At 36.6% G+C, this 17474-nt stretch overlaps 1 protein-coding gene across 1 annotated transcript; it reads right to left on the bottom strand.

Moving 5' to 3' along the window:
• Window positions 1-439: 439 nt before the first annotated feature.
• Window positions 440-16486, bottom strand: VIRMA (vir like m6A methyltransferase associated; the record flags this gene model as incomplete). The annotated part of the gene is made up of 17 exons (XM_010163143.1): window positions 440-620; window positions 1224-1356; window positions 2585-2802; window positions 3982-4234; window positions 4998-5233; window positions 5811-6355; window positions 6492-6585; window positions 7034-7116; window positions 8505-8659; window positions 9441-9932; window positions 10975-12127; window positions 12854-13150; window positions 13746-13868; window positions 14805-14973; window positions 15605-15653; window positions 16043-16129; window positions 16371-16486. Coding segments are annotated over 17 exons (4374 nt in total), but the record flags the coding sequence as incomplete, so codon positions are not given.
• Window positions 16487-17474: the final 988 nt, after the last annotated feature.

Below are 17474 nucleotides of genomic sequence, written 5' to 3'. Positions count from 1 at the left end.
AACATCCAACAATAACAGCTCCACTATTGACTCCTGGGTATTCCACTTGTTGTTGGTCACCAGAAACATCAAGCCACTGCTAGGCAGCAGTTCCTGTTGCTTATTACATTAAGAATCTGCTCACCGCTACCCAGCACTCTGTTGCACACATCTGCTGCCTTTCATCACACAGTTAACGGCCTGTGCTTTTATGGCATGGAAATACCCTCAGCACAGGCAGATCCCAACCCTATCTGAACCTTCCTAGCCCTACCACAATACAAACAATAAAGTCAGAATTCATCCTGCACCAGAAGAGGTCATTCTGGACATCAGTATTAAAACAATGGCAACAGCTATTACCAATTCTGCAAGGCACGCTCTAGAGTCGCGCACCCTCCTTACCAAGGAGGGATAGTCTATATTGCTTTAAAAACACGTTCAGATACAAGACCACAATATCAACTTGATTATTTAAATTCTTTTACCATAACATGTTTCTCCAGATCAAGCAGCAGGTTTTCTGGGGTTTCTTCTTTGTTCTGCAGCAGATGTTTTAACTCTGCAGTAGTTAGACCCAGTGTTCTGCCTGGATGAGATCCATCTGCTTCCATAAGGCTTGTGTCATCTCCACAACATCCCTGAAACATTTGACAAGTGGGAAGCAAGTACACATAAATACTCATTATACTGCTGGACTGCAAACTCCTTCGAATTCAAGCATATATTAGAGCAAATCTAGCAAAACAAGTAATCTCTTGATTTAAATAACATATTATGCTAAATATTTTATTTTATCATATAAAATACACTTCAATAGGCAAGTTTAGATGCTGCATCAAGATGGATGCAAACCTTTCCATATAAGCTAAGGGTTGTATCACAGAATTTAAAAATGTTTTAGATTCCTTTCTATACTACATATGAATACAGCAACTCTCTTAACAGCATGCCATGAATCTAAAACCTGGACACAATAGCATGTGTCATTATTCACTTCGGAAACCAATGAATTAATATGTTGCTCTTCCTACTGAAAAACCCTTTTATTTACCAAGCAGAGGTTCTGCCCAGCTTTCACAGATTTCACTAACAACTAAAGATGGTACTAACACTACTGATGGAAAAGCCTTACACAGCAATCTGCAGAGTCAACTGCTTTCTGAAATTTCCTGAACATGTCCCACACTGCAGATTTCACAGAAATGCAGCTGAGTTTGTCCAAATATTCAACACATACTTACCAGGGTATCAGAGTTTAGAATCTGTCGCATAAAATCCAAAAAAGAAGAGGCCAGTTCACCTGTGTCTTTGCTAAAACTAGTTATTACTCGTTTTAATACAGTGTACAGAGCACTGCTGTGTTTTCTTAGAGAGCTGTTTTTGTAATGAAAAGAGAGAAAATACTTTGTTAGTGCATACGCTGTGACCATTCCACTGTATCTTGTTATAAAAAAACAACATATATGCAAAATACATCTGGTACATTTTATAATTATAAAGTTGAGTTTTGATTAGGAAGCTGGAGCTTCATTACTTTCTCTGTACTAGACTGTTGTTCTCACCAGTGCTGTCTGCAGGTATTTCAGACTGCACATATACAGCTATACCTACTGCAGCAACACCTCTAAAACCCGCAAGAAATTACGTGTCCATCTTTGGGAGAAAAGGGATATAGGACAACAGAAGTTTTGCTTGCACAAGGGCCTTATGTACAAAGCATGATCACACTTGCTGTTACAATTTCAATGCATCCCATGATGACTAACTGCAGGAACAAACCAGAAAGGTAATCGTCAACCCAGAAACAGCAAGGCCATGCACTGAAGCTAACAGCTACAGACATAGGGGATCACAGAAAGAGCAGCACCTTTAACCTACTTATTTTTCATGAGTAGGTTGTATAGCTTCTTGCAGTCTGAGCCCCACAGCTCTGCAGCACTGCTCAGAAGAGTGTTTCGAACAACCTGTTAGTGACAAGGCTCCAGGCACTACCTCACCTTCAGTGGACAGAAACAGGCCCAAATACAGGACAAGGAATTAAGTGTCAAAACAACATAATACTGTCCAATTCATGTATATATACTGTTCAAAAGGGAGTGGAGTCAACAAAAGTAGTTAAAAAAAATAAAAAAAATAAAAAAATATATATCTATCTCCTTATTTCAAAAGCCCTAACTGCCTGGAGATCAGAACACCCTGGGAAAGTGCAAACTGAATCCCCTAAAAATAGAGGGGATGACAGACAGCTCTCTAACGTCACAGATGAGAGCTTTAACTACTGAGTGATTCAAAAGGGAAGGACGTGAGCACTACATCGCATTCTAATCCTCCAGCCTCGGAGCTGGGAAATGGAGGGTAGACACCTTTGTTCAATGCTTTGTTAATCTCTTGAAAGAAAGTGCTCTTGTGTGCTTACTGCAGAACTGATTCAGAGCTCAAGTGAAAGAGACCAAAATACTGAATAAAACACTGAAGCACCAAAGAAATTAAAGTTCAGGTGCCTTATTCTTAACATTTCCAACTAGATGAGTAGGAAATGATTTCACATTGCAGAAGTTTTTAAATCATTTGACACTGTCAGAGATATCTTAAAATACCATACCTCTTTAAGTGATAGAAGCCATAGTCATGCTCTGTAAGGAACATCATTGTTCGGATACATGTCAGCAGACAATTGTAACTGCTCTCAGAATTAGTTAATGTTTCCATCAGAGAGTCACAAATTAAGGGCATCAGCTCTCTGCCTGGTAAGGAGTTGGAAAGCTGCTCTGATTCAGACATAGAGCCTTCTGACGAGCTTGGTAAAATTAGTGCAATATCCTATAAAAAGGGATTATTATACACATAGTAAAAAATTAATTCTGTATCCCAGCAATAAGTATAAACCATACATTAAGTCAGAAACACCGACAGGTTAATTCACTACCCCTTTATCATCTTATTCCAGTATTTCACAATTAGTACTGACCAATAAAATACTAATCCCGTGTACCTCATTTAAATTCATTCTATTAAGGGTTACAAACCATCATTGATTTTTAAAAACATAAAAGCTTACAAGAGTGAAAAGTGATAGCAGAGCCACAACTAAAAGCTAAACAGTCACTGGATAATATCTTATACTTGCACACAGCTTCTTGCCTAGTAGTCAAACTGCTCCTTAATCTGAAACCACTCATCAAACTAAGGAGGCTGCAGACACCACCTGGGAGGTGTAAGATCTACTGCCCCCTCCACACTTCACACAAAATAAAACAAGACTCACTTCCTCAATTAATTTGCACGGGCAAAGAGCTCTTGTTTATATGCAAATGGCTGGTTCATCTCTACTGACCAACGACACCCAAATGCCTTTTGCATAAATGGGTAAGCACTAAAGCAAATTAATACATGCAATAAAGACAAATAATGTCATGCAAATGAATGCAGCTAACAGGGAACTGCCGGGACTAGTCTATGAATGAGTTTTCAGAGAACATTTCTTACTTTGCTTTAGTAATATGCACTTTTTTTATAATGCTGTAGTTTTATGGTAGCAGCATATCATACATATCTTTGTATTTGGAATACATTTTTAAGAGGTTTCAGTTAAGACAACTAAGAGATGCATATTATTCAACCAGGTGAAAGACAAATAGTGACAACTCAAGTTTTGCCTACAGCCCATGTTCAAAAATATCTTTCACAGGTAGAAAAGACATCCCTCTTTTGAGATGTCAGCTGAGGCGACAGTCAATCTTTGTCTCACTCAGTTCTTGGTGTCTAACGAGCTACCAGAATAGTGCACACAAAGCAAAAGAGATGCCATACACTGAAAGGATTTACATCCAAGAGCAACAAGGCAGCAAGTCTGTCAAAGCAACCGACCACACACATTTTTTTTTTGTGTGTGTTTTAACAATGTTGATTGTTTTTTTCATTTGGAAAAAAACAGAAATAACCTGATTTAATGTCTCCTACAACTACTAACGCTCATTACACATTAAATATAGAAAATACCTGATCACAGAGGGACTGCAAAAGGGAAGTTACATATTCAGCGCTCTGTTGATGAGTGACATTGTCCCCAGCTGATCGCATTAAAGCCAAGAGCTCCTGGAAAACCTCTGCATACTTTTCATCACCTTTACTAGTGCCACTGATAAGATGTAAAATAGCCAATTTACAAGCTTTGTGTGAAGCCAGAGCATCCAATAAAGCAAGCAGTCGAGTGGTCTGTCCAGTGTACTGTTTCTCTTTATCTTCTGTGTTGCTGTAAGGATATAAATGCATTTTGAAAAAGCTGTTTTAAAGTGATATAAAAATCTATAAACACAACCATTACAGGAGTCATATAACTCTGCATTTTTAAAAAAGCACCTAGTTTGCATGCATAAGCTTATAATTTAATTTGCTTTTTAAAAACTGCTCAACTTCACTAAATGACTTCTGGTTGCATAATAAATTAATTAAGCCATTTTGCATTTAACATATTGTAGGGCATCTAATTGTATACAGATAAATATGTTTTTATGCAAACAGTATTTAATTCTATGTGGATAATTATGCTTTTAAATAAACAGTATTCATTATTTCAAAACCCTGTGAAACAGTAGTATTCAATTTCCTCCAGCACACAAACATGTACACGTTTTCCCGTTAGCATGCAAATCACGGTGTAACAAACTTAACTGGCCTACTCTTCTGATTTATATCAGATGGGTCCTTTAGAAGCAGTTCACAGACAAGATAAGGCTTTGTAGGGACAGTTGGAATAAAACCTTCCTAAAATACTTGCCACAAACATACAATGTGAAACTGTCTACATCAAAACTTAAAAGCATGATGATGGTTCCTTGGCAACATTAAGCATTATCAGGAGACACCTGATACAGCACTTGTCTGAGAATTCATTCAGCTCATAATGGATAAGTGATATTTCTGAAAGTATTTGCCTCCTGCTAAAGCTACTGTACAGAACCAAGGTGAACCTAATAGTCCATTAAGGAAATCTTTGTAACAAAAAATAAAGATACCTCTGTAGGTCTTCTACAATCAGATCCAATACAGTCCTCATGATAAGAAGAGCAGTAGGTGAAGCCAAGTCACACAACTGAACACAAATACGCCTCAACATGTGCTGAATGGGCTGGCAAGATGAACCAGAGAAAGATCGAACTATCTCTTGTATCAGTTTGGCTTGAACGTGAAGATGCATACTCCACAGCTTCCTGGTGTTGAGTGCCACCGCAATATCGTGTGGTTCAATTACCTGCAGGAACACAAGAACAGGAAGTTTTTCCTTTCAACTTTTATCAAGAAAGCCGAATTCTACCACAAGGTACAAACAAAGACCAAGTACTAACACTGTCCTCATCAAAAACATGCAGTGCCATTTTCACTGAATGACAGGGCATGACTCCAGCAAACCAGGTACGCCTTCAGGAGCATGGGCTGTCATACACCTTTTAGGCTTACTTATTGAAGATCACAAGTTCAAGATCCATGCCAAAAGAAAGGAGAGGCTTAACATACTGAGAGTTTGGCATTCAGGGTTAAATCCAAAGGCTTCACAGCCAATCATTCAAGTAACAGAATGAGAGTCTAGGTAATTTCCCAGGGGACAAAAGAAAAACATATGACCACTAATTTAAAAAGATTACCCAAATAAGAACAATTTTGTTTCTGATGAAAAAAAAGTATCTTCAAAGAATCTATATGAACACAACTGCTTCACAGAAACTTTAATTCATCCTGTCACAGATCTGTTCTTTCCACAACTACGAAAAGGGTCTAAGGGTTATACATAGTTACAGTTCTTTTAAGAACTAAGTAAATCTAAATTATACCTGAGTCGTCTGCATGGGCAGTGGAAGAGGCAACAATTCTGAAAGTAGTATAAGTCCAGAGAAAAAGCCTTCAGGAATTCTCAAAATTGAAGAGAGAACTTCCTTCAGCATTAAAGACCAAGTATTGTTTGCCAAAGTTTCTTCGGAAATGGTCAGTTTTTCATTTACACCTTGTGTAAAAGTCAGTAAGATATCAACAATGTCATTCTGAATTTTTTGTTCATCGCTATCTAAGCGGCCTGAGAGAGGAATGGAACACAGGAGCATGTGCAAAGAAACAAGTGCTGATGGAACACGCATGTCTTTGAATTCAAAAGATCCACCCCGCAGCAGTTCTGTTAGCATTGTTTTAAGCAGAGTGAGTGTACAGCGGGCCATAGAAATGGTAGTAACTCTGTGAAGCGTGGTGCCCATGTTGACGTGGAGTCGCCAAGGCTGAATAAGTATGCTGTTCAGCTTCTGCAATACCCGAATGAAGGTGTCCATTCCCTCAGAAGAAAAGAGCTGAATAACTGCAAGATTCCATTTAAGGTCTTTCTGTTGACCTGTACGGAAAAGAAATAACATTTCTGTATGTCTAATTCATCCTGGGAGATCACAGTTACACTTGAGACACATTTAAGTAGAAGAATCAGAAAACTAAGATTTCTACGTTAAGCAGTACAAATGTATCAACCATACCTTCCACCAGAGGCGGTGGACATGCAACATGACAAAGAACACGAAGTGCAGTAGGAAGACCAACTCCATCTGGGGTCATCAAACTGTCAATATTCTTAAAAACAAACAAAGAAAAAGAACCTGTATCACAAGGAAGGACTTTACAACAGGTATATCACCAGCTTAGCATTCAAATTCTGTATTTAGTTACTGTAATTTCACAAAATTTACATTCAATTATTCCTCCTTTTGAAAAGCAGTCACAAATACAGCAGAAGCAAAAAAAGGAGGGTCAACGTTCACACTGTGGTTTTATAATAAGCTAAAAGATTTAAATAGTTGGATCTCTGCATCACATAGCTACCTTAGATTTTGTTTCAATAAATATAACTGAAAGCAAGAACTGGCCTAGATCATAAGCTTTAATAAAAATATCTATTTTGGATAATAGCATATATTTTTGAAATCATGTTAGTACATACCTAAGATAAAATACCAAACTACAAAAAGGTCTAAGCTTATAGAGCACAACTAAAAGACAGATGTCTCTGTATTTTACTAACCTGCTTGATATATTCAATGAGATTTGGAATACAATTTATTTCAAATCTAAGATTTTTCAAAGGTTCAAGCCACTTGCTGAGCTCTGGGGAGGAAAAAAAAAAAGACAGAGTTAATCAAGTAATTTGTAAGTGCATTTATGAACATAAAATATGCACAATAAAAATGTACTTAATTTACATAATAAGTACTAAGTCCAGGTGTGAAATCTGTGTGGCATATATTGCAGCTGTAGCCAGATGAAAAGCATCAACAAAAATAAGACTTCAGAACAGACAATACACCTCAGATGCATGGACAAAATTTGGCTCAAGTCAACCTGGATACTCAAATAAACTTATTATTTGTAATTAAACATATTATATAAAAGACACTAATGGTCCCACTGTTAGCTAAAGAAAAAAGCCTTCCAGAGCAAGGACTAAAGCACATTGCCCTTAACGTACACATCAGGTTATTACACACCGAATACAAAACTCATTAAATACCCAAACGGACTCAAACTCTGCACCAGTAACAAATATAATACATGAACATTCTCTCTCTTAGTCCAGAATAACCTGAAAGTCCCAATTTTTTTGAACAAGAGATTAAAAGTTATAAAACCCATTGTTCCTGAAAATATTTAAAAGACTGGGAAGGTGCAAAGGTCAACTGGATAAGAATTGACAACTATTCTTAGACTGATTTCATGATTTGGTTTAATAAACTAGCCCTGCTTCTCATGAAACTGTCTGATGAGCAGGTGAGGGGAGAAGAAATAAAAGCATGTCAAAGGAGGGAACTAAACTAAAATTTTGCAGAATTCTGATTTTTTTTCAGTGCATTTAAGTTTTGCAAGAAATTATTAGTACGTCTACACGAGTCAGTTAAGGAGTGCAGGGCACAACTCTGGACAACAGAGCTTCAACAGTTGTCAGAATAATCCTCAGCAGGCTTTTTTCCCCCATCAGCTCCATTCCAAATTACATGGGCCTCATCTGAGGGCAAACACAAGCCAGGGAACACCTCAAGGCACAGTTTGGAGTTCAAAAGATTTAGTAACAGAGTAACGTGGACTATTCCATGCCAGTTGGCCCAGGTGCCAGAAAACAGTTCCAGAGTTATTTATTATATATACAAACCCTGTAGAGCTACATCACTAAAGGAAACAACAAAAGTAACAGCTCACTGACTAGTTTAGTCCATTTTTACTAAGATTTGCTCTGTTTTCAACACAGAAACAATTTAAAACTTCCTGTAATTACCAAAAATTCATGGTAGTTAATATTACTTTAAAACTAATTTAACTATAAAGAATTTCCTCTTTATCTCTCATTAACAGAAAAAAAACCAAACACATTATCTCAGTGACTCAACTAATCAGATGCAGCTGGGAAAGGGATTTCGTTATATACTTCACCCAATTACCCACATATAAAAGGTTTCTCCTATACAGTCAAACAACTCATCTGATAATGACACATACTGTACCTTGCAATTTGGTGTTGTTTTCGTCAGCCTTACAAAGCTTCAGCAAAGGCGCTGAGTGCTGTTCCAGCATTTGGACGTCACTGGAGGATTGAACCACCAGCAAAACAAGGATGCAGGCATAATTATAAGCAACTGACTTCTTAGACTTTGAGTCTCTGAAATACCAAGAAGGATTTTCTTTAGATCTCAACTAATGCAACTGCACATTAGATTTTCATTCTCTGAGCCCTAAAAATCTACCTACAGAACTTTTACCTTCACCATGGCTTGCCCCATATAAGTATCAACCAAAAAAAACCCAAAACTCAAACCCAAATAAATGTTTTCTGATGCTTTTTGAAACAGAAAGCTTTCTTTTACATTTACTTCACTTTTATTTCAGCATCCACAAAAGATGAGAGCTGAAAGCACTAACTAGTAGCAAACAGATTTTTCCATAACTTTGTCTGTTTTTACAAATCTTCCTTTAAAAGTGTTGCTACTTAAAGTAGTAAAACTGCCTCTCTGGGAAAAAAAAAACAATAACATAAGCACTTACAGAACTGGAGAGTCCCACACCAGAAAAGCATCCAGTGTAATCTCCCCAGTCAAATCTTTTGCTCGTTTCACAGTCAAATGTGATGCTTGAATGAAAACTGCCTACTTATCGATGGGGTTTTTTGGGGTTTTTTTTTTTTGCACACAGACAAAAGTCTGACCTACACCACAACACCCTTGTGAATGACCTACACAGATTCTGGGCAGTAAGTGCTTGATCACAAATGACAGGCCTGATTTTCTATTACGTTCTTCTACTTAAAAGCTGTTTTGTTTTTAAACGCAAAGATCATGATCCAAAAGGAAGAAAAAATATTTTAGATTTACTGAATTATTTATAAAAGATAAATACTTTTTAAATGTAAAAACCTAAAGAATACAAATAATTGCTAAAATTACCCTAAAGCTTCTTTGGAATAGTACTCCATTAAAGTAATAAGACTTTGGAAATTTTTCTCCAAATTGAATACATGAGCCACAGCAGATCTCCCCACAGGGTTAAAGGTTATCAAGTAAAGGTTGTGGAGTGTTCCCAGCAGATCCGAATGGTCAGTCTCCTCGCTGGCTGTGCACCGCTGAAAGTGGCAGAACAACTCTGAAATGCACTGCAAGGTCTGTGTGGAGTGCAGGAGCCACAGGGCAAAAGTATCCTCGTTGGTACCATCTGATTGGAGACCTTCCTCTTGATCTGGATCAGAAAACTGGCAAAGTGCTCTAATCAACAAGTTTGTTGCCTCGTACTCAGAAATGAAGAAAAGAAGGCCCTTCTGTGACTGTGCCAGGAAACGCAATATATCTCGGATAGCCTGAAGTACACCTGGATGTGCACCTGTCACTGGAATAGACAGCAGCAAAGTAATGCATTCCAAGAAATGGTGACTGTGAAGATATCTGGAAAAAAGGTCCAGGAAAAGAATCAGTAATATTACAATCATCTGTCAACAACGCACAATAACATTACATAAAATTACATGCCTCCTAGCTCCAGTACTTATTGTCCTGTGGACTACAAGAAATAATAACTAATTATCAAGTAGTACAAAGTTTTAATCATACAAAACATAAATGCTATAATATTTACAGGAAATAAATCCCTAAACATAAAGTACTGATTGACAAAAAAAAAAAAAAAGGCAAAAAACCCCTCACCTTATCTACAAACAAAACAACACTTCACCTTTTGTTAAATTTGATGTATTTGAATCATCATTTCATCATTAATGGAGCATTTAATGTTTTAAATGTGGTAAGAAACTGATCATTATAGCATACGTAAGAGGTGGTTTGAAGATTGTTTGCATATAGATATTTATATTCAGCCATGACCTACACCACTACTATCTAGGAAACCTGTCAGCATTTAGAGAAATACTTTCTAGACAGAAACTTGCCAACAGAAAAACAACCCATGGGATACTTTACACAGCTGAAGGCAGGCGGGCCTCAAATCCTCTGCCTGTGCTGAGAAACAGTGAACTTCACTGACACAACTTCTAACCAGGGCTGGCTTCTATCTTGCCACCTCAGCATACAGAGGTCTTCCAGACTTGTTTTATCCATATGCAGAGACGTGTTCCAAGACAACAAAGAGAAAACACTCTAGATCTATTACAACATTCCAGTATGCGCCTACCTGTACAGCACCTAGCAAAACTAGTCAGGATCCATGAATGCGACTCAAGTGCTAGCACGGTACCAGCAATAACAAGAGGTTAACTTCCTGTTAGGCGCATGCTAGGTTGGTTAAAAGCAAACAAAATAACAGGTGCATTAACTATGAAACTCTCTCAGACTTTGTAAGCACAATCTAGAATCCAATAAAGTATGAAGTGAAACATCTAGAAAAGTGTTAGTCAACAAGCTTATCCCCTAAAAATATCCCTACCAAGCTGGAGGAAATACCCTCTAGAAAGTGAGCTTGCAACTGCCATACCTAAACAGGACGGGGTAAGGATCATCCCTTTCTGGAGGGCCCGTAATGCGTGCCATGGTTGGGAAAGATTTCACGGGTGGCTGAATCATCGTATGGGGAGCAGTTTCCATCAAATGGAAGATTTCTTCAAGAAGACTAACGAGCTTTTCCATCTCTCCTTCGCTTATATTAGAAGATTCCAAAAGATGATCCATGTCCATAGGAGCCTCTACATCATTCTCATATTCCTGGTTGGTTCTTTCAAGTCCCGCCAAGTCCTGGTCTTGTTCTGGCTCCGTGTGATTAGGAAGAGAAGGAGTGTTCTCTGCTAGCTGATCGACCACCTTTTTAATATCTGACAGAATCTCATAGAAGTGACATTTCTGCAGAATTGCAGAACCAGCAGTAACTACTCGCACAGTCTGGTCTAATAGTATGAGTTCCAGGAGTTTCTGGTAACCACTTTTGTCATCTCCATCTATGCCACCCCTTAGAAACATTTCCATTCCCTCAGTCATACTAATAACACTATCCAAAGCTTTAAAAGCATTAAGTTTAAGGGAGGATGATACATGATCTGCAAACAACAGTTCAAATAACACATTAATAACTCCTGCCTGCAAGAGTGCTGTTATTCCTTGAGTCCCACATTCTGCTAACGATGATACCAGTTTTGTCCCAGCCTTGAGTTGTCGGACATTCAAAGCAATGGGCTGTTTGAGAGCTACCTGAAGGTTTAAAGCTTGCAGGGTCCAGTCCACTAGCTGTGCAATGTAGTCTTGCTTTGTCTCTTTCACCTGCAGATAGCTCAATCCTTTTATTATTAAACTCGGAACTTCTTCTAATGCAGTAACCCACTTTGCACCCCTTTCCTCTTGATATAGTTCCAACAGTTCAGTTAATTTAACTGATGCTTCCACTGCCCCTGAATTTTCTTTTTCTGGGTCTTGGTCCTTTATTTTACTGACTTCATTTTCAAATACAGTCTTGTAAGGGCAGCTGAAGTATAAAAGAGGCCCAAGCTCCCTTTCAAAAGGTTCATAAGTCACTGGAGGCACAGATGCCAGATCCTCAGGAGTATATTCAATGTCAAAGCTTGGATACTTAAATGTTTCACGTTCCAGATCAGCAATTCCATCTTCATCACTTGAAATTTGCTCATATCCATCATCTCCTAAAAAGGAAAAGATTCACTTATGAAATAAAATCAATTATGGATAAACCAGTTCATAACTGCTGAGAATCTGCTCAAAACTAAAAAAAAAAAAAAAAAATATTTAATACAAATATTACTGGTTAGAGAACAATCATACACTAACATACAGAAAGCTTTCTCTCTCCAGATATAAGTGAAAGTCTCAGTGACAGATTTTTTAAAGTAGTAACAGAGACATTTAAAAGAACATATAAAGCAAAAAGTTTAACTAGGGTACACAATACTACAAGAATTTTGTCCAATGTTCTTCCTATGATTGCATCTATCATAAAACTTCGAGCCTGAAATTTTGCACAGGCATGGGTGGGAACTAAGAAATACAAGATGACTATTGACATTATTACATAAACAACTTTATTTGACTTGTAATTAAGAAATAATTTCTTTCACCACTTTCCTGCATTTTTAAACTACACAGATAACAAGATCAAGTGTTCATTGTCACCTATAAAAGCTGTTATCTATTTTCCTCTATTTATAGAAAGTAGCAAGAACATTTACTATAAAGGAATAAATATTCCACAGCACAATACTGTTCTCAAGAGACGTCAGAACCATAAACAAGGCACACAACGGTGCAAAGGGAAAAGATCCAGTTCTCTCCACATCGTCATCATAATGGTAACACCACCAAAATTTCATAAACCTGATTTTTTTTCCTTAACTTTTTACAACTTCACTTACCTTCACCTTCTTCCTCCTCTTCACCTTCTTCTTCATCTTCATCTTCCTCCTCTTCTTCCTCCTCTTCATCAGCAATACTCTCTACTGTATGCCCATCATCGTCATCATCATCTTCCTCCTCATCCTCCTCTTCCTCAACATCCACATCATCTTCATCATCTCCTTCGTCTGGTTGATCTTCCTCCACTTCTCCATCATCAGAATACTGGCTTTCTTGATGAATGGATGTTCGATCAGGAGAAATGGGCTCAAAGTAATCCTCTCTATGGTCCACATCATCTTCTTTTTCCCCAACTACTAAAAATATATACAAAGTTTAAGAAATAAGAGTACTTCTCTTAAATCCAATGCTCAATAATATGCTTTAGAGTCTTGCATTACGTAGAGATATAAAAAAAAGCATCTTGAAAATCTTCAGGTGATCTGACTGAACACAAGCAACAATCACTCAGTTCAGTAAGACTATAAAGAAATGCATAAAGAGTCCTTTGCACTTTTAACCCATATGGAGACCAGAGAATTCTGCAGATGCTGCAGAGGGATGGAGGAGAAGGACAATGAATACCAGAGTCAACAGAACATTTATATAAAATACCAGCAGCATGTTCAAGCAGTGTATTGGTCAACAGTTTATATTCTCAAATCTACCAACTTTTAAATTGATAGAATTTAACAAAGCCAACAGATTTTATTTGCTGGAACGCAAGGGGGTTTATTTCCTGACAAATTGCTTTACTACCCCCTTCACGTAACAGTAAATCCCTCTCCTAAAACTGAACCTGTCCAGCAGGAGTAACAGCAGACAGGAAACCTCACAGAGGGCAGGAACACAAAATTCTGTCTCCACTAAGCAGCGATGTGCAGCAGATAAAACAATCTGTTACAATTCTACCTGACACTGGCATAGGTTCATCCTCATCATCATCAGGAGGAGGAGGGCCTGGAGGTGTCCTTGGTCCCCTAGGTTGTGGTCTTGGAGGGCTGCCATTGAACTGGTCTTCTTTCTCTCCATCAACTATATTTATCATGAAAATAAAAACTTGCATTAATGGAATCACAAGAAGAGAAGCAGGAAATTTTAGTTTTTCAGTGCTGCTTTTGACTAGGGAACACATTCATTTCCCAGCTGTTATTTAATCTGTATTCTGCATCCACAGTACATGAGGCAGTTTTCTGAAGTCACTTTGGATATAAAACAAGAACTACATCAATAAGCAAGCTTATTAACACCACTGACAGTTTTTTAATGTAATACTGGGTTAAAATTAACATGGGTAATTGCCATTTTTGGCTTTGACACTAGCAATACCATAACTCTACCAATAATATCTGACTGGCTTTAAAAAAAAAAGGTTACATTTTAATCAACTGTTTTTTACAGTTTACAACTGCTTTCTACTAAAAAGAGTATTCAAATTTTGCAGTCAGTAGCTGTACCTTCAACAAGACACTTCTAATATTAAATCTAAAATCAAAATTGAAGCAGAAACTTGATTGTGGATTCTGTTGATGGCCATTCTAACACCAATGCAAAGCAAACACTCTTCCATAACGTACTTTACATACAAGTCACAAAATGAAAGTTAATTACAACTATGCAATTTTTTTGTCATTATTTTAATACTATTCTAATATTTTTATATATATTTCAATCATCTAAATTTTAATGAGTTCATGCAAATTAAATTGTATTTTGACCATCCTAATTAGCAACAGATCAAGTAACTCAGCCTCAAAAAAAGCACTAGACAAGAATCTACTTAAAACTATTCAATATACATCTAAAAGAAAATACAAAACTAAAGGACAAAGACATAAAGCTAGAAAAATACAGCCACTGAAATCTAAAATGTGAAAGAATTTTTCAGATGGGATAGCAAAATGTTGATTTAAAAAAACAAACAAACAAACAAACAAACAAACAAACCCTATGTCTTCTCACAAGGCTTACCATGTTTCGGGTTTCTCTTCAAACCAGGCTGTTGCTGGGGAGGTGGTGGCGGAGGTGGGGGTGGAGGAGGCGATTCTCTCTCATGACTTATTACCCTGTCAACTGAGCCATATATTGCCAAAGTCAGACAGTTGTACCACCCTCTTAGAACCAATCCATCCGTGTTGACCTGTTGATTTTTTTTTCAAAAAGAAAAAGCACTTAAAAACAACACCAGACAACTTCAGAAAAGTTATTTCACTTTAATATCACCGTATCAGTATCTGCATAAAAGCGGGAAAGGAGAACCAAACATTAAACTACCTCTTCACCCTACACTTTGAAAACTGAGAAAACTTTAAATATATCAATCACTACAGAAAAAAAAAAACTTCTCTAAAAGAATTAAATTCCTTGCTATATATTGCTTATTCTGCTACACTCTATTAATAAGAAAACATGACCATGGGTCACACAAACACTGACCTGAATGAAATAAGCCCAACAGAACTGAAAAAGGTGTGTTTAACTTAACGCCGCCACAGCGTTCTGATTTATCTTTGCTCATACGTAGTGCATAATTCTGTTGGTAAATTCCATAGAAATCATCAAGCAATCAAATCTTCTACAACTCATATCATTATAGATGCAGACTCTAAAGTAACAAGTATCTGAACTACAGGCAGGTTTTAGAGTAAGATCTTAAACAGTAAATAACAGTAAAAGCTTTACACAGTGTTAATGCACCACATGCAACCACATTTATACCTAAATGACAGATGTGTAGAAAAGAAGAGGAGGTTTAAATAACGTTGCGTTACCTTTGCATTGGGTCTGAAAATAATTGAAGTGTTTTCATCATATTCAAGGCTGTTAAATAAAATATACAAAGTTATTTTTCCATTAATATAAAATTGTGTTTACAGAAATGAAACACAGTAGTACTAAACGAGTCAATAATAAAACACTGAACAAATATATGCTCTTAAAACCGAGTGCAAAATCACTTATTTCTACAAAATACTCTTCATTAATATATATGGGCTCTGTGAGTTTTAAAATAACAGAATCTTTTCTTTTTTTAAACGTGAACCTCTGTCCTCTCACATAGATTGGAAGAAAAGGGTAAAAATACAAACTATCAAAAAACAGTGAAAATACTGAGATACAGATTTTCTATTATGCATTTCCTGCACTAAAAAATTCTCAGGAAGAAAAGGTAGGTAATGAAGTAATGCACTAATTTTGAAAGAACTTACCTCCCCAGCCTATCAAATACAGGGGCACTTGGCTTGCTGACATTGTTGAAAAACAAGTCCAGTTGAAATGCATGTGGGGACGTCTCTCTGGAAACAGAACAACAGTAAAAATTAGATTTGTTGAGCTCCTTAGAGTAAGTAGGGGTAACAAGGGAAAAAAACCTTTAAATTACACTGTTTAAATAATTCTTCAAAATAATTACAAGTTCAGCAGACATATAAATGCATTTTACCTTTTTATATAGGAAGCTCTATTGAGATATACAAGTTTAAGAGAAAAATAAGAGGAAGGTGTTCCTGAATCAAACACTCAGTATCTTTCACTCACCCATAAGCCCTGTTGTCAGGCAAACTCGTGTGAGCTCTCACTCCTGGAGGAATGACACGTACTTCATTTATGTAAACCACGCACGGAAAACGAACCACATCTATGTTGGTACTTTGCTACAAAACAAACAATAAAGAGAGTCTAAGCAATGCAAAATGGAAACAACATAATGTACTCATATTCTTTACTAATCAAATTAAGGTTGCAATCCTAATAATGACAAAATTCAATTATGTAAAATGCTAAAGATGGTTAAATACTGTTAGACAGAAAAGGGGTTTTTTAATGATCTTCGGCACTTTTCATATATTTATCACTTTTTAATAGAAAGTGTTAATGGTTTATTTACATAATTGGTTCCCTTTATTTGTAAGAATCTTCTAAAGCATGACGGGTTTTTTTTTCTAACAGAAGGTGTGTTGGTAAAGGTAAAAATGAACTTAAATTATTAAAGAAAGATTGAGTATATGGTTCCCTTTAAATAAAACATAACAATTTTATAATTAAAGAAAAAAGAAAATGTGTGTTTTAATTTTAAACGTTAGCAAATGCTATATTAGAAATTATAATACTATAAATCTGTTTTACTAGACCAGTAAAAGAATTCCATACAATGCTTATTTCTCCAGTTTTGCAACATCTGAAAACCTTTTGCAAATAACATTTCTGTTTACCACACACAAATAGCAAGTAGAAGGAAATGATATTCTTCAGCACTCCTAAAAGATGTTTGCACAAACTAAGAAGCAATCATGTAGTCACAGTGACTTCCCACGTAGCAGCCACCAAATTAATGCTGAAAGTCTCCTCTCACTAAATTCACTATACTAAGTCTTATTACATTTATACATGATCTCTGTCATATATATGCTTACAAAACAGTAAACATGGATCAACTATATGTCCAACTGTAAGCATATAAATACTTTCTCAAACAGAAGCTCAAAATAATGTTTCTCACTGAATGCTTTTCTAATTGTCTACCAACATAACTAAAAAATGAAAATTAAAAAGCAAATTGGTCTGCAGTCAAAAGTCATATCACAATCAGAAAGCAAAAGAAACCCCAAAATCACCAACATAAGACAAGAAAGTACTAAGATT

Source organism: Antrostomus carolinensis, unplaced genomic scaffold, assembly GCF_000700745.2.
Source record: "Antrostomus carolinensis isolate BGI_N321 unplaced genomic scaffold, ASM70074v2 scaffold21632, whole genome shotgun sequence".
NCBI classification, from domain to species: domain Eukaryota; kingdom Metazoa; phylum Chordata; class Aves; order Caprimulgiformes; family Caprimulgidae; genus Antrostomus; species Antrostomus carolinensis.
This window is presented reverse-complemented; position numbering and strand designations above follow the sequence as displayed.